We start from the raw sequence: 18,035 nt of genomic DNA, 5'->3' as shown, positions 1-18,035 counted from the left end.
CCTAGAAAAAATGTCAATTTGTTCATCATGCTTATATCAGACTTATCTTGCATCGTGCTTTTAAAACGCTTTCCAAATGGAGACTTGGTTATTACACCGAAAAAGTGAAGATGGATATTATAACAAACTGCACAAGAAGTTATCAAGCTTGTCAAAATCAAACAATTATCGAATGATAAAGTGTGTCATCTTAATAAGAGAACGTCTATGATTCGCGTATAACTTATGGTCATAATTTTTTCGTGGTTTGATTTAATTTGGTTAACTTGATAAATTATCATTGACATGTTGATATTCGAACATCTTAAAACATTATTTGACTTTCATACACATATTTTCAATAGTCAGTTATCTGTTTGTAACACACATCCTTTTTTTCTGGTATATATATTGTATTTGTTGTTATTTTTCTGACGTAAAGACGACGTCATAGTAATTATTTGATTTGATGCCTCGAATGAATCTCATGAACAATAAACGATGATGACTGCATTGGCATATATAACTTCGAAAAGAACCAAACCAATCTCAACCGTTGACTACAAATTGACGGCAGATAGGCTCTCGTGGCATCCATGGATGTATCAGCCTCGTCGCCGGTGAAAAAGGTTCAGCAACTCCGTCGTAGTAATGCTAAAACCCTAGAATTCAAAAATTCATCCCATGTATGATTGGATTCTATCCAATCTTTTACCTCTCTGATTAAGCTCGGATCGAGGTCTGTCTCTTTTTCCTCACTAATGTTTTTAATGGATTTTATGCAGTGATGTTTGAATGGGCATGTACGTGTTCTGAATTTTTTTTTCCTTTGCTTATATCGGTGTTAATCAGTTTCCTAGTTTGTAGAAATTAGTCCGGAAGTGCGTGGAGGGTGGGTTCTTATTAAATATATCAACACTGTGAATCATGGGTAATTTGATTGTTTTTCTAGTTAGATTCATATGATAGGCGGAGAATTATGTACTTTCTAGGGAATTCAACTGTGGGTTTTGAAGTTGATGTGTTCAAAACTTATGGCGGCAACTTTTCACTACACCGCTGCGGACAACCAGTTAGCGCACTAGTGCATTAGGCTTCTCAATTATGGGGTCTGTAATGGTTCCCATCAAGAAGGAATCTCTACTAACCAATAGGAGAGAGTCACATAAGTTGCTTGTTTGTGTTAAACCAAAAAAAAAAAAAAAGAATATTTCATTATGCTACCGGATATGAAGAGGGTTTTAGAATGACATGTCTCGTAGAGTCGGTTTGGTATATGAAACTGTGGAGGTCGTAATTGTTTTCGTTTCTGCCTTCGAAATTCCTATGGTGAATATGATGATTGATTCTTATGCAGATTGAGGAGTGCACGATCCTGTCTGTATAGACATGCTTGCAGGGTCCTTTTTCATTTGTGATGAATGTTGTGATCATGCAATAGTGATTGTGGTATGGACATAGACTTGATCAATGTGGGTCAACACAGGGCCATCATGGATGATGGAGATGATGGTTCTAATGAAGGTGGAGAAAATAATGCTTATGGACATTCTCTGGTTCAGGATGAGGTTGGGGTGGCTCCTGAGCCACATGTGGGCATGGAATTTTATTCAGAAAATGAGGCCAGGATTTTTTATGAAGAGTATGCAAGACATTTAGGTTTTAGAACACATGTCATCCACGCCAATCGATCTAAGGGTGATGGTAGATCTACCTCGCTAGAGTTTTTATGTTCCAGAGATCAGTTGATTCAGTTCAGAAAAAGGGCTAGTGAGAAATGCGAGGCTATGCTCAGAATAGAGGAAAGGGGCCAAGACAAATGGGTTGTAACAAAATTTGTCAAGGGGCATAGTCACTCAGTTACAGGTGATAAGGTGCATTCCTTTAGGCCACATAAACATTTTAACGCCACGGCAAAAGATGTGGTGGAAACTGACCAAAGCGGGGATGTAATTCCCAGTGGCATGACGCATGTATCTGTTGATGGAAACCATGTTCCCCCTGAAATGAACCGTGGAGGTAAGAATATGCCTCCAGAATTAAATCATACAAACAAAAACTTTGGCTTATCTGTTTGCGCTGCCAGGCATCCTAGTCAAAGAAGATCATTAGGCAAGGATTCTCAGAATCTCCTAGATTATTTTAAGAAGATGCAGGCTGAGAACCCAGGATTTTACTATGCAATCCAACTTGATGAAGAGAATCGTGTTGCTAATGTATTTTGGGCAGATGCTAGGTCAAGAACAGCTTACAGTCATTTTGGTGATGCTGTTGTTGTCGATACGATTTGCATAATAAATCAGTACAAAGTACCCATTGCCCCTTTTACAGGGGTTAACCATCATGGTCAGACAATTTTGTTCGGTTGTGCCCTACTGTTTAATGAATCGGAAGCTGCATATGTCTGGTTATTTAAGACTTTTCTTGCTGCGATGAATGAACGTGCACCTGTCTCTGTGACCACAGCTAAGGGCAGAATCATACAGGCAGCAGTTGCTCGGGTATTTCCAGAAGCACGACATTGTGTTAACAGGTGGCATGTGTTAAGAGAAGGCCAAGATAAAATGGCTCATGTGTGTGTTGCTCATCCTAATTTTCAAGTGGATTTCTATGATTGCCTAAACTTGACTGAGACCATTGAGGAATTTGAATCAACTTGGGCTTCTATCCTTGACAAATATGACTTGAAGAGAAATGATTGGCTTCAGTCAATATATAGTTCTCGCAGGCAATGGGTGCCTGCTTATTGCCGAGACTTTTTCTTTGCTGCCATCTTTCCTCGTCAGCAATTTCAGAGCTCTTTTTTTGATGGCTATGTAAATCAACAAACTACGTTGCCATTGTTCTTCAGGCAATATGAAAGTGCTTTAGAGAATTCGTTTGAGAGCGAACTTGAAGCTGATTTTGATACACTATGCAGCGCACCAGAGCTGAAGACACCTTCACCAATGGAAAAACAGGCAGCAAATTTGTACACAAAGAGAATATTCTTAAAATTTCAGGAGGAACTAGTTGAGACGTTTGCATATACTGCTAGTAGGATTGATGGTGATGGAGAAAACGACACCTACAGGGTTACAAAATTTGAGGATGACTATAAAGCCTATTTTGTATCATTAAATATTTCCGGAAAGAAAGCATCCTGCAGCTGTCATATGTTTGACTATTCTGGCATCCTTTGTAGGCATATTCTGACAGTGTTTACTGTAACAAATATACTCACCTTTCCATCTCATTTCATCTTAAAGCGGTGGACTAGAAATGCTAAAGATGGTGCTTCTTTTGATGAACACGTTGAACTACAGGGTCAGGAGTCACTGACAAAGAGGTACAATAATCTGTGCAAGGAAGCAATCAGATATGCTGAGGCAGGGGCAATAGCATCAGAAACATATAGCGTAGCACTTGCTAGTCTCAGAGAAGGAGGGCAGAAGGTTGCTTGTGTTAAAAAAAACGTCGCAAAAGTTGTCCGTCCAAGTTCACAGGTTAGCAGAGTTAACAATGATGAGTGGAGGGCATCCAAAATAAGTGGAGATATGACACCATTACTGTGGCCGCAACAGGACGAAATAATACACCACTTTAATCTTAACGATGCTGGTGCTGCTGGTCAGCCGATCATTCAGAAAAATGTCTCACACATGACCCCGATATCTCTTAACCGTGAGGAAAGTCACAATGATAACATGGTACTTCAAATGTTAAGGTGATTTTATTGGAAATAACTTCTACTTGCTGTAACAAATCTGAAGGTCTTTTACATTCCTTTTCTCTTCAGGTTCTTCCTTGCCTTAAGTCGATGACTTGGGTGATGGAAAATAAAAGCTCAACACCAGAAGATAGGGTAGCTGTAATTAATCTGAAGGTACTATTCCTCCCAATATTGATCATGTGCTCCAAACTAACTAATGAGCTAAATTGTTTGGTTTCTTGTTTTCACAAATCATGATTACTATTTTCTATTTGCTTTTGCTAGTGCTCTTATTTTAAGATACTATATTTATCCAATTTCTAAATCACAAATCTCTGACAGTTTTTATTTATCAGGATTATGTATAAATTTTGTGTTGATGTCATTCTGCCGTCGTCTTAACTGTCACTGATTTCATTGCCACAATGTATGTTTAATCCTAGGGCCAATGCTCTCAAAATTTATATTGAAATTGAATGAACTCTTCTATTTTACTTTTCGATTGCTACTCGCAGTTGCAAGATTATAGCACAAGTCCTACAGGAGAATCAGCGGTCAAATTTTCATTGTCAAAGATCACACTAGAGCCCATGTTAAGATCCATGGCTTACATCAGTGAACAGCTCTCTACCCCTGCCAATAAAGTTGCTGTCATTAATTTGAAGGTTTGTGTTTTTCTTTTATGAGTGTTTAACGTTTAAAAGTTATATTTTTTTGCATTGCATGGCTCAGGTTCCTGTGTTGAAACTTGAAAGTAACCTGTAAATTGGGAAAATAAACCCTGATTAGAGTAGTGTTTGTGCCTCCGTCCACTGAAATGCATGTTGAGTTTAGTCAGTAAATGTAAGGGATTGTATCTAAATTCTATACTTGATTAGCTAACAGAAAATTCTCTGTTGCATTGGTTGCATATGAGTAATGGTATTCTCGGATGGACGATTGCCTGCTTCAGCTAGGTGTACCTTGCATAACCCCAGACTCCAGAGGGATGAGAACATTTGCTAATGGTTAATTTACTCTCTACACATAGGCTTCCTTGACCCCATAAACAGACCCGAACTCAAAAACCTAGCATTTATACTATAGTAGAATTTGCTGACCTTTTCAACTCTTTATTGTGTTTCTCATTTTACTCATCCACATTGCGACATAACATTTATCTTACCACCAAATTTGGGCGTTTCTTTTGGTTTGTAGTTGAATTTTCATAGAAAATCTGTATATCTGAGACATGGGAGTAGATATATCCTACTTTGGACATTTTTGAAACATGGACAAATGCATGTGTTACAGTCATATATCATGTAGGGGCTGGAAATTTGGAGTCATACCACAATCAGATTTGTTTATTGTGACAGAATATTTGTTGATATTGCCTTCTTTATCTGCAGCTTCAAGATGCGGCGATGATTTCAGGTGAATCAGAGGTGAAATTTCAGGTATCCAGGGATACATTAGGTGCCATGTTGAGATCAATGGCATACATTCGTGAGCAGCTGTGTAATACAGTAAGCATTCTTTTCCCGATGGCAATAATATCCTTCTTTTTGCTGAATTTATGGTTAACTTTAAGTGTTTATTTCCTTTAAAAGTTATGATTTTTTAGTCACGCCTGCAGTGTTCTAAATGGAGGTCGAGGCGGCCGCCTAGGCACCGGCCCTCGACCGCACTGCCTATGTATGAGACGGGTGTTTTAGGCGGTCCAAGCTATACGACGTTGGGGATGCGGATCGAGACGGGTCGAGGCGGCGAGCAGGCGTGTCGCGGCGGGCGAGGCGAGCAATCAAGATTTTTAAGTTGTAGTCAATAATTTTAAAAATCTAGTCAATAATTTTAAAAACTTAGTAACCAATTTTAAAAACCTAGTCAAAGTTAACTAATTTTAAATATCAAAACCTAGCACACCTCACTTTCTTTATTTTATTTTTGGTTTTCACTCTCAAGTCTCAACCACCACACACAGTCTGCCGCCCGCCGCCCGCCGCCGCCAGCAGTCAGAATATTTAAGTTAGTCATTGCATATTTATTATTTATCATACTTTTTTTATAATATTTTAGATTTTGTGATTTCAAAAATCAAATTTTTTTCCTATTATTAATTTATTAATGATTTATTGTTGAAGATTAATTTGATGATGAATCTTTAGTAATTGCACATTATCTAGATGATATTATATTGTATGAAGCTTCTTTGTGCTTAAATATTATTTAACTGCACATTTTACATAAAAAATGATTAATTTTGTGATTATATTGCATGATTATCTATAAAAATTATATAAAAAAATTCAACCGCCTAGGCGGCCGAGGCGGTAGGCGGTCACCAACCGCCCCGCCACCGCCTCCCACCATTTACAACCTTGCACACCTGTAATTTAACCACAATGTTTTCAACATGCTTTTGTTTGCTCCTTAAAGAAACCAAATGATCAATAATAAGCGAGGAGTTATGGTGTATAGGCTATTGGTTTTTGTCTGGTTAGCTTGTTCATTCATCCATTTAACTTTCAGTATTGCATTCTTGGGTTTTTTTTTTTCTGTTATTTTTTCTTTTCCAAGTTCCAAGGAACATCAAAATAATATCATATGTGATTGTACTTGATAATAAAGAAATTTGTCCTCGATGATCCATTTTAGCGTTCCCCTTTAAGCTGCTATGGGTTGTGCGAGTTCAAACGTGAGAATGGTTTCATAAAAAGTGGTTCAGTGTTGCGTTCACTTCAGTTTAATCTTCTGCCCTGATTTATCGTACTGGTTTTGGTATTTGTTGGCGTGATGTTTGGTCGTGGATCGCTCAATAATTTAATTAACCAAATACGGTTCTCAAAATGTTACTACTTACTAGCTTGTTTTTTCTGGGGTACCTATTTTTGGATCGGGACATAAGCCGTTATCACAAGCTCCAAAAGTCTATACAAACCGGAATTGTTTCATGTGATTTATTCTAGAGGAATTTGTTTGTTACTTTCTCTATTCTGCAGCATCATGGCAAGCTTATGCTCTCGAATTTTCTGATTCATTATTTTAAATTTTTAGAGAAGATTTGTAGCCCCTGGGTGTTCTTGCAATGACAGGTTGAGCCCAAGCAAGATAATGCTGCAAAAAGGCAGCGAAAATAGATAGACACCTCTTGTTTTCATTCACACCGAAGCTGAGACGCAGGTTGGATCCGACTATAATCAACACCGAGTAAATTATTTCGGAATCATCCTCTCAACCTTAACAAAGGTATATTTTCCTATTAGGTCTGTTAAGTTTGTGAATGCTAGTCAATAGGACTCAACAGGCCGATTATCTCATCTCCCATTTTACAGAAGCTCCACGTTATAAGATTATCAGATGAGATCCTGTATATTATTGTTACCAATTTTGTAGAAAATAGAAGAGAAGTTGGTGGTTTTCTCATCCTGTTCTAAAGATGGGTTCGCGGAAATCAAGTTTTTCGTGTTTTTCATGCTATGTTACTGAAAGATTTCGAATTTTTAAAGCTCATAATATAAATTTTGGTGAATTGGATCTGAGAAAGTAGTAGTTTAGAGAAAAATAAAATAATTGGGTTCAATGGAATCAAAGAAAATAGAGTGTGTGTCCAGGTTCATGAACATTTAGATGCTTAAAGAAGCAAACAAGAAACCTTGCATGTGTCTTTGGCCTAAAATGTCACTTCAAATTTGGGGGTGCGATAAGAATGCAACGGATGCCAACAAAATAAAGTTCAAACAATGAATAAAGATTTAATAATTTGAGAGTGAGTTTCTTGTGAGACGGTCTCACGAATCTTTATTTATGGGTCAATCTTGCCGATATTCACAATAAAAAATAATATTTTTAGTATTAAAAATAATATTTTTTCATAGATGACTTAAATAAGAGATCTGTCTCATAAAATATGATCTGCTGAGATCGTCTTACACGAGTTTTTGTCTTAATTTGATTATTGATATTTTAGAATTTTAAAAGCTTGAGTAGATTTTATTATGTTTGAATTTTTATGTCACATATCAAATGGTTCCCACAATTCGTGCTCTTAATACTTTTGGACGTATTCAATCTCATGTTGCTGTTTAATGGCCACAAATTTTGGATTGGGTTAAAAAATAAAAACTATTTGATAATTGAAATTGTAAATTTTATATTTAAAAAATATTGGATTAGAGGTATATGAAAACTATGATCAGAGAAAAATGATGAGTTCGATAAAATCCAATAAATATTATAAGAGTATCAAAATACTATAATTTATAAATTATACTAATATAGAAATGATTGTAATTATATTCATGGGATTTATTGTGGATTTTTGTTTATGGTAAATTAAAATTCTTTTGATTAATAAATCATGCAAGAAATTTAGGAATTTTATAAGGGTCTAACAAAATAACTAATAATAATAATTTTATAAATCGAAACTTCTAAGAGTTGTCAAATCTCGTCTATTTTATTTATAATAATAATAATAATTTATAACCATATTAAAATATTGATTTTTAGATATAACTGCCATAATACGCTAATGAAATTTATTGGTTTGACAAACATTCAATATAATAAATTATTTAATTAAAAATAAAATGTCGATTTTAGTCATATATATTGTGTTTGACATTTTTAGACATATATCTTTTATTGAATCGATTATAGTCGTGTAACTATATTTCAAAATCAATCCAGTCTTTCTAATCTAAATCGTGTGATTAATTAACTAATATCATGTTAAACTCTTATGACTACGTGACTAAAAAAATCTCTTAACATGCAGTTATTTTTAACAAAGTGATTATTAAAAATAACAATGAAATTAGTTAATTAATTACATTATTTTAACGAGAATGATAAAGAAAATGACTGAAATTGATCGTCAAAATATAGTTTCATGATTGTAATTGATTCAACAAAAATATGTGACTAAAATATCATTCTGAACATATATAAGACTAAAAATGACATTTTACCTTGTCGAATAATATTCATGTGCATCATCGCACTTTCTTTTTGTTAAAAAGATAAAATAAGGGCATGTTTTTTGTGCATTGCAGTTATACTATAACAATAAGTATTATTAATTGTCACTATTTAATCATATTATTTCCTTACATTTACAAGATCCAAAATGGTGGGAATCTCTTTAAAGTCAAATAATTTGTTAATGTGTCATCATTTATTTTGTGTCTTTGATTGATTGGAGGACAACTTTTAAAGTATGTGGCATTGTACCAAATATGTCAACTCCATTATATAATTTTTTTCATTAGTTGTGGCTCATACGTATCTCATATTGGAAAATATTTATATATTACTATTATTGTTATTTATGTTGTTTGAATATGGATTTGAATCATCTGCTGTGGCTGAACACAACATCGTCTTTTTACACGAGATGACCAACTGATTATCTCGTTTCATATGACAATTTTTTAAATTTATCTGAAACTGTACTGTGAGGTCCATCAGATGATCAATTGAGCATCTCGTATAAAAAGTACACAGCATCAACTACTGTGTTTCAATTACAGCAGATGATCTAAATCCGTTTGGATATTTGTTATAACTGAATCTCGAACTGAATATTTTCATCACAAAATTTGAAATTTTGATTATACGCTGGTCAACTCCATTATTGGAGAACATGAAATAGGTATAATTCTAAGAACATGACTCACATGAAGTACTTATTATAATATGCAATTTAGCCCATCTAACCACATACGAACTTTGAATTTAGACATTTTTTATTTGTGCTATTGTACTAATCATGTGAGTTCTCGTTGATTCATGAATTTTATAAGATTTCAAGTAAAGAAAATCATTCATTGACTCAACAAAGTCGAGCCACCCTAAAAGAGAGCGATGGTAGTATATTATAATAATCTTTGATTAACTAAAATAACTAATCAAAATCTATATTATTATCTAAAGAATCTGTCACCTAGAATACACCCGTCTTTTGTTTCCAAAATTATCTTTACACCAACATTTTTTTCTCAAAATTGTCGCAACTTATTTTCAATATAACCCATCCCAAATTACACTATAACCCTTCACTAGTTTCTATCAATTATTATTAAATTAAGCATTTAAGAAAATAAAAAAAAAATCTTATATAAATTATGATTATAACTGTGTGTGCATAATAATTTAATAGTATAAATAATTTTTTCCCAACTCTTCCACTATATTCACATGCAGTACTGAAACGCTTGTTTCTTTCATAAATAAATGGCAACTCAAACAATATGTACCAGCCACCACCAAACCTCGATTATTAGACATGAATCTTCTTGATCATCCAGATCCTCAACATATCAGATTACAAAAACCTTGGTTACAACGATGCATACCAGTTCTCTTCATGGTTCGATGGCATTTTTATGATCGAGTGTATGCTAACATGCTAAAACACGTAGCTTATGATCATTGTACAACTCAAATCTTTTAAATTTAAAAAAAAAAGAAACACGGGACAGGACAGCAGAGTCGATTACTGCTATTTCACAGAATTTACAGTGGGTACCCAAAGATTTTTAGTTCAGTATTCACTCTCCATCCGAATCCCAACATACAGAATTGATCAAACGTGCAATGTTGTGGCTCCACAGTCATAAAGAGAGTCATGGGCAAAAGAAAATAGACAAAATAGCTTCTTTAGTCAACAAAATACAGCCAGCATGAAAATGAAATGGATACCCAAACCAAAAAAAGAAATAGTTGCCAACTGGATTCCATAATAAACACATCAACCCTTAGCTTGTGGTAGTACAAGAAAATCTCAAAAATAAAAGAAAATGAAAATTAAGCTAAGCTTATTTATGTAACATCTATAAGTCTTGTCTAAAATGTTTTGAGGGGACCATTCAACTTCATGTATTGATTGCAAATATGCCCAAGTCCCTCAACTTGTACGAGTTCATTGTGAAGAAAGAACCATAATAAACTAGAATTATAGTTGGTGATACAAGCTCTGCAATCCTTTAGTACCATATTGTAGCACCCTGTTTTGGCATGTTATCCCTTGCTGATCCGGAGAAACCTCCGGTGTAATTCGTGGATGGTATATTGAACGGAGAACTGAACATTATTTGGAAATTTTCATTCATATTGGAGTTGAAAGGTTGATTTATAACCTTGCTGCGGTCGAACCTGTCCACTGTACGAAACACGGAAGGATTAGTTGGGACGTTGGAATTTTCAAAAATTCTGCCGTCGATTGCTATCCCTTGACTGTGAAGGTAGCCATCTTGTTGGCATTGGACGATAGTTTGCTGAACAGAATGCTCATTTGTCGCAGTAGCATTTTCTGTATCTATGTTCTTGGTAAGATTATTGTCGTAGAACGACATAAGAGCGTTTATTGTCCTTTGCCCGTCTTCTGGAACACCAAGTCCTGATAAATCGAAGGACGGCGGAGTAGGATTTACAGGTAGAGCAGCTGATTTTGGCTGGACAAAAGATTGTGGGAAGATGACTGGCTTGACTTCATTTATGCTAAAGTTTGAAACACCAAACTCAGATGAATGTCTGTAAGGGCAAGAGAGTTGATGATTGTCCCTCGAATTTCTGTCCTGAAAACCGCGACAAAGTTCACTGTGAGGACACGAAAGAAAATCGCACGTGTATATCTTGTGATCCATCAAAACATTCAGTTCATTGCCCAGCTTTCTCTTCTTAGAAAAGTCCAAGTTGTTCTGAACCGGTAGCCTGCCTTGGAATCTGTCCAATCCGATATTGAGCAAATCAATAGGGATTGGTTTTTGCTCTTGCAGTTCAAAGTTTGGCTCATCTGTGGCTCCGTCAACATCATACTCGCTATCATCATTCAAAGTGAACGTTCCACTTCCACCAGAAGAGGACTGAGGCGGGCAACGATCAGGGTAAAGCTCTCGGGCCAAGGCTTCTTCCTGATTGATTATGGCCAGCCAAGTTGCACTTTCTTTGGCTGTCATCTTATCCTGCAAACATTTTGACTGCCTAACCAGCTTCCGAATCTTGGAAATATCAGGTGACATGTGCTTTATAACAGACGTTAAAACCCCCACCTTCCACGCCTTCTTCAGATCATGAGGCTTCTTGTATGGTGGAGGGCCTTGATCCATCCGTAAACCGAGCTGATGCCACCACTCTTCCTTCCCACTCGGCCACCATGGAGGTGGGATGCCTCTTTCCAATGGAAAACGTCTCTGAGGAGGATCACAGTGCTGCATCAGAGCAGACAAAAGCGAGCCAAGTGTTGTGTCTTGGAGCTCCTGCAACGTGTGTGGAGTTGGGCCAATCGGATTCGAGTTCTCGTTCTTTCCTGGGATTGAATTATCTGCTAGGTATTTTGCTATAGCAGCCGGTCCATTTCGATCAAATCTGACCTTATCCTTCCACCACTCCCTGAGATTATCAGAGGCCCCGCTCACCGGCTTGCCTTTCTCGGGTATTATTCCATAAACAAAACCTTGAGCTTTGCAAACCTCCATCATCTTCAACATATACTTCAAGATCCCATCCTGCGCCCTCGACATCTTCTTCCTCCTCGCCTGTTCCTGGGATTGCCGTTGTTTCACAGCATCAACACCTTCTTTCCCCTTATTCATTTCTTTGAGCCTTTTAAGTCTCATTTTGTCTCTCCACATCCTCCTCTCAAGTTCATCAACGTCCATCTCCTCGTCGGTATAGTCGTCCTCCATAACTTGCTCGGGTATCTCAGACTCCGGATCACACACATCTGCTTCCTTGATCGTAGCAGAGGAGAAAAAATCAAGATCGCCGCTAAACCCCATGTCCTCGAACATCATCATCGCAACAAGGCTTCAAATATCGAACTATTTCTTCTTTTTTAACCAAACGCGAGATTCAGTAATATATATGAAGATGGATTCAATGGTATTCCCACCTGGATGAAAAACAAGTGTCCCGTACATCAATGCAAAATGCAAACTCCAAAATACAAAACCCATGGAATAAAAAAGAATCAAAATAGTTTATAATCTGGCCAGATTTCTATTTTACATCATAATAAACATCCGCATCACAACTGAAACAAACTCAAAATAGCATGACACGTAAAGCACATGAACTCCATGAAACAAAGAAACCACAGATCCCAAAAGATAACTGAGAAAACTAAGCTCAAGTCCAAGTAATCTAAGATCAGCTGTAGCATTAAAACAACAGGAAAAAAAAACATCTCAATTAGTGTCAAGTGTTCAGACAAACATCATTTGAAACCAAAAACACCAGAATATTCATTATTCAACAGCTCAAAACCAATGATTCATCGTGTGAACTAAATCCAAAATCTTCATTATATACCCAAAACTAAATAAGCACCACAAATAACCAAGAAGAGAACTCACACCAAAACCTCAAGAACAACCCTCAAGAAAAAAGGAAACCATGGATCAAAGAAACCCCAAAACCGTCAAAGATTTGAACTTTAATCCAAAAAGAACAATATATCATAAAACTAAACCACGCAAAGCAATAAACAACAAAAACACACAACCAAAGTAGCAATAAAAAAAATAGAAGCTCCTTAAAATTATCAAATAATTCATTTTCTTTTTTGGCTTCTACCTCACAGGCTTTTCATGTGAATTTCAGTCCCAACTCAACTCCTTTCTTGCACAAAAATAATAATTGGCCCTTTATACAAATAGTGATAGTAGGAGAAAGAAAGAGGGTGGCAACCGGAGAAGGAAAATGATGGGACTCGGGAGAGATTTGAAATGTATACTATTTTTTTATTTTTTCCTCAATAAAATAATAAATCAACAGCATCAGTGGTTGGAATTCTGTATTGGGAGGTGGAAAATGTCGGCACTTGGTAAGAAATCAAAGATTAAAAATATTAATTACTGTGCTTATTTATCAATTTGAATGAATGTAAAATTATCGGGAAATTAGCCTTCAGTCCCCAATCGTTGATTTTTTTTTATTCAGTCCATGGGTACTTTTTTAGTACCACATTTCCACATGAAGTGTATCACATTTTGTATGTAATAGTACCACAATTTTGTGGATAGAGAGTGAACCCAAAGAAATGTTTTGATTGAGAATTTTTCACCAACTTCCCCTAAAATTATTTGGTAATAAGCAATTCATTTAATCAGGACACTCTACTCTGCGTGAGCATTTTATTTTAATGTTATTACACACACACAAATATATATACAATTTGGCATGTCGCTCATGCACAATGTCTATCAATAAATCGTCAATCATCTATTCGATGTAATGAATTATATCTAAATTTTATTTGTGGAAAACATATAGATGAAACACACACACATATATATGATTTTCTTGATGAATCTTCTATTTTAGTTTGTTTATATATATAATATATATTTTAAAATGAAATGACATAAACAAAAAATTGCATTAATGTAGTTTTTATTGAAAGATAAAAAATTAATATTCTTTTTGAAATGGTGGAAATTTAATTTGAGAATTTTAAATTTAGTAAATAAATTGACAAGATAATACATATCCCGCAATTCTGTCTTTTTTCCTATTATATATTTATTTGTGTAAATTTTGATCAACTATTTTGATTCTTGTGAAATTGCAGTAAATTTAGGAATGAATTGATATTGGTAACGCTTTTGGAAAGTTGTGCGATGCGTCTTGCATGACAAATAGCTTCATATTTGCAATTTCTTGCAACATGTTAACAAACTGGAGCCACGAAATTGGATTTGACAGCAGATGACTTACATCTATCTTGTATAACCTCAAGATTTCAAATTTAGAACGATATCTCGAATTCGGGACTCAATATAATAAAGAGTATGTTTCTTGTGAAGACGGTCTCACGAATATTTATCTGTGAGACGGTCAAAACTATCGATATTCACAATAAAAAGTAATACTCTTAGCATAAAAAGTAATAATTTTTCATGGTTAACCCAAATAAAATATCTGTCTCACAAAATACGACTCATGAGACCAGGGACGGAGCCAGAAATATGGCTCTTCCGGGCTGAAATTTTAAACTCTAGTATCTTTTAATATTTTAAATTGATTTACCCGGACTAATATCGTATTATTCCAAATTATACAAAATTTATATATACATTTTTTTAAAAAAAATTGGGTCACCCGGGCTTTAAAGTACATGCCTCCGCCCCTGCATGAGACCGTCTCAGACAAATTTTTGCCTATAATAAAACCACTTCTCCAACGGGTTTTTTATTTTTAAAAAAATGGGTTTAATGGGTGGCAAAAATGAAATCTTTTTTCCCATAAAAAATATTAATTTAAATGTAGTAATTAACATTGAATCATAAATCTATAACTATTATCATATTTTAGACATGACTCTAACAAGAATGTTAAAAACAATAAGATGTCACTAGAATATTCATCATAATTGGATCAACACTCTCATAACACGGTCATGACACGGTGACGTGACATAAATTTCTCATAGAGCACACACATTGGTGCATTAATTGGTTATTATTAACATCAATTAATATTCATGCACTAATGTGAAGATATAATTATTAATCTTGACGGTCATGTCAGCATAAAAATTCATCAGAATTAATCTTATTAATTCACATAAAACAAAAAAGCCAAACCGCTCTTTTACCTATACATACATATATATACATATATATATATATATACATATATATATACACATATACATATACATATATATATATATATATAACACGAACCATGACACGGTGACGTGAAATCAAATCCACGTTAAAACAAAACTCATTATCTTAAAATTAATTAACCCTATACAAATTCACAAATTGAAATTTTAATATGGAAGAAACATGAAATTGACCCTACAAACTGTACACACATTTATCACCACTTAGCAATTATATCGTGCCATGGGCCCCTTTGAATTAAAAATTAAGACATGGGACATATAAATTAAATAGAAGAGGAAAAAAAAAAGAATTGAAAAGGGAAATAAGTGGATGGTGGAGCTATGATGTTTTAGAAGCAATTATGGTGGAATGCAAATTGCTTGTAATAATGCCATTAATGGGTTTTTAGGATATGGACAAAGTAGGTTTACAAGTTGATAGTTTCACTCTACCTAAACACATAAAAAGGTTAGCATTGTACATGGGTTGTCTATCAAGCATCATGCCTTATCTTCTGCCTCATAATTCAACTCAAAAAGTTTCTTCCCAAAATAATTGATCTGATATTTTTGGTAAAAACACAAAAACTCGTGTTAGACAATCTCACAAGTTGATTTTGTACACGTATGTTCTATTTGGATCACTCATGAAAAAAATATTGTTTTTATGTCAAAAGTAATACTTTTTATTGTAAATATGGACATGGTTGACTCGTATCACGAACAAATATCTATGAGACTGTCTCACAAAAGACTTATTTTTGACACAATTAGGCCAACTTATATGCTAATTGACATAAAAAAAAAAAAAGAATACTATGATACAAAGTATTCGTGGTTTTGTGCTCAACCTTTGCGAACTACCAAATATCGACACTTACATAATCGATTCGATAATCGAATATGTACAATAACCCCATACAAAATGTCAAACCCGTGTGAATTATATGATAAGTGGTGCAATAATGTACCTTTTATAAGCCACATAAATACTAAGTTAGTAATAACCCTATTTGGGGAAGGAAAAAAAAGAGAGAAATAAAAAGAATTGTTGTATTAAAAGAGACAAGACAGAGAGAAAAAAAATGTTTTTGGATTCTTTACACGGTTATGCAAGTTGGGTTGGGCTGAAGTTGGATTGAAGTTAGGTACATGTTATAATAAATAAGTTCGTTAGCAATTGAAAAAAGCCCAGCCCGTTGGAAGCCCACAAAAAACTATATACCATATAATATATATATATATATATATATATATATATAATTTTTATTTGTTACAAGTGAAATATATTGACTAAAAAATATCTGAGTGTGGTATATAAGCAAGTAAACATATAAAAAATAGATTATTGATACAATGGTGATAATTTCAAATGACTTTGGTACTATTGCCTCCATTCATATAAAAAATATTTTTCTTATATTCTTTCATGAATAAATTTCGTGAGATGAATTTTTGATCCAATCAAACTCGTGAAAAAATATTATTTTTATATTAAACTGTTAATTTCATGATAATTACGAATCAAATCAAATCATAGTCGTCCCACGAGAGACCAACTCATATATATGTATAAAATTTCTTGTGATATTGTTTTATGAATAAATTTAGTTAGATAAATTTTTGATTTTATTCAACTCATGAAAAATATTGTTTTATACAAAAATATTAATTTCATGATAATTACGAATCAGATCAAGTCATAGTTGTTTCACAAGAGACTTAGTTTTATTAAATACTAGTATTTCATCCGTGCGATGCACGAAGTGTTATTTTATGTAATTAATGATAAAAATTAGTAAGTATTAATGTTTGAATAATTATTTAAAATTATTGATATAATATAATAAATATATTTAAATTTTAAATATAATTATCAAAAATTATTATATCAAAATATTAATATCATTTGAAATAACACACAAATAATGATAACAATATTTTGTCGTTAAATTGATTTATTATCTTGGTTAAATGGACTATAAATAAAAAGAATAGAAAAAAATAAAAAAAATCTTATATTATTTTGTTTATCAAAATTTTAAAGAATAAATAAACATTTTTTATAATTTTAATTTTTTTGTCATTTATTATATGAATAAATTTTGAATAAAAAAATAATTATATTTGGGACATGTTAAAAATATTTATAAACACATAATTCTATTAAAATACATATTTTAAAGTTCTATTAAGATACATAACAATAATAACAATAATTTACAGACACTCCTTTTAAAAAAATGAAAAACATAATATTACATCTAAAAACATCAAATTTAAATTTGACTTTTAAAAAATAAATTGAAAACAATTAACATTTAATTACGTATTTATTTCCTATTTGTTTCAAATATTAATGCGGTATGTGAATACATTAATAATGATATTTTTTTTTATAACATATTATTTTTGACAAAAAAACTTTGTCTATATATTTGTGATGTGCGTGTGAACCATATAAAATAAAAGAAATATAAATAATATCCTTAAATCAAAAAAATAAAATGTATGAAAAAAATAATAATAACATTTTGATAATGAAAATTATATTTTAAACTTGAATTTCTGCTGTTTAATTTTCATATGCTGGTAGATCGTATCAACGAACTAATCAGAATTTAAGCGCTAAATGTATTTTTGAATGATTTAAAAGTAGTTTATGTTTTCAATTGAGTTCAGTTTCAATTTGAATAAAGAATATAAAAAACACATAATTCATATATTACATTTAAATTGATATAACAAATGAATTAAATTCAAATT

At 33.4% G+C, this 18,035-nt stretch overlaps 2 protein-coding genes and 2 long non-coding RNA genes across 7 annotated transcripts; 2 read left to right on the top strand and 2 right to left on the bottom strand.

The window, feature by feature from the left end:
* Positions 1-461: 461 nt before the first annotated feature.
* Positions 462-7,124, top strand: LOC142539248 (protein FAR1-RELATED SEQUENCE 3). Of its 4 annotated transcripts, none has more exons than XM_075644555.1 (6): positions 463-608; positions 1,337-3,668; positions 3,758-3,844; positions 4,186-4,335; positions 5,062-5,178; positions 6,707-7,124. In XM_075644555.1, the coding sequence occupies exons 2-6, from the start codon at positions 1,431-1,433 to the stop codon at positions 6,791-6,793; spliced, it is 2,679 nt and encodes an 892-aa protein (XP_075500670.1). In that variant the 5' UTR covers positions 463-608; positions 1,337-1,430; the 3' UTR covers positions 6,794-7,124. The 4 variants fall into 4 exon arrangements, 3 of the variants coding, with proteins under 3 accessions (XP_075500670.1, XP_075500669.1, XP_075500671.1); XM_075644554.1 differs by having other exon boundaries at positions 463-718; XM_075644556.1 differs by having other exon boundaries at positions 464-718; positions 6,745-7,124.
* On the bottom strand, positions 5,196-6,700 carry LOC142539249 (uncharacterized). The gene is made up of 2 exons (XR_012818854.1): positions 6,039-6,700; positions 5,196-5,282 (listed from the first exon to the last, which is right to left on the bottom strand). It is a non-coding gene; the product is annotated as an uncharacterized LOC142539249 (long non-coding RNA).
* A 3,157-nt stretch (positions 7,125-10,281) lies between the features above and the next one.
* On the bottom strand, positions 10,282-13,386 carry LOC142539245 (protein ETHYLENE INSENSITIVE 3-like). Its single transcript, XM_075644553.1, has 2 exons — positions 13,229-13,386; positions 10,282-12,545 (listed from the first exon to the last, which is right to left on the bottom strand). The coding sequence occupies exon 2, from the start codon at positions 12,448-12,450 to the stop codon at positions 10,639-10,641; it is 1,812 nt and encodes a 603-aa protein (XP_075500668.1). The 5' UTR covers positions 12,451-12,545; positions 13,229-13,386; the 3' UTR covers positions 10,282-10,638.
* Positions 12,446-12,844, top strand: LOC142539247 (uncharacterized). The gene is made up of 2 exons (XR_012818852.1): positions 12,446-12,562; positions 12,622-12,844. It is a non-coding gene; the product is annotated as an uncharacterized LOC142539247 (long non-coding RNA).
* Positions 13,387-18,035: the final 4,649 nt, after the last annotated feature.

Source organism: Primulina tabacum, chromosome 3, assembly GCF_025594145.1.
Source record: "Primulina tabacum isolate GXHZ01 chromosome 3, ASM2559414v2, whole genome shotgun sequence".
Classification (NCBI taxonomy): domain Eukaryota; kingdom Viridiplantae; phylum Streptophyta; class Magnoliopsida; order Lamiales; family Gesneriaceae; genus Primulina; species Primulina tabacum.
Note: the sequence above shows the minus strand (reverse complement) of the source record. Positions and strands in the feature narration are given on the sequence as shown.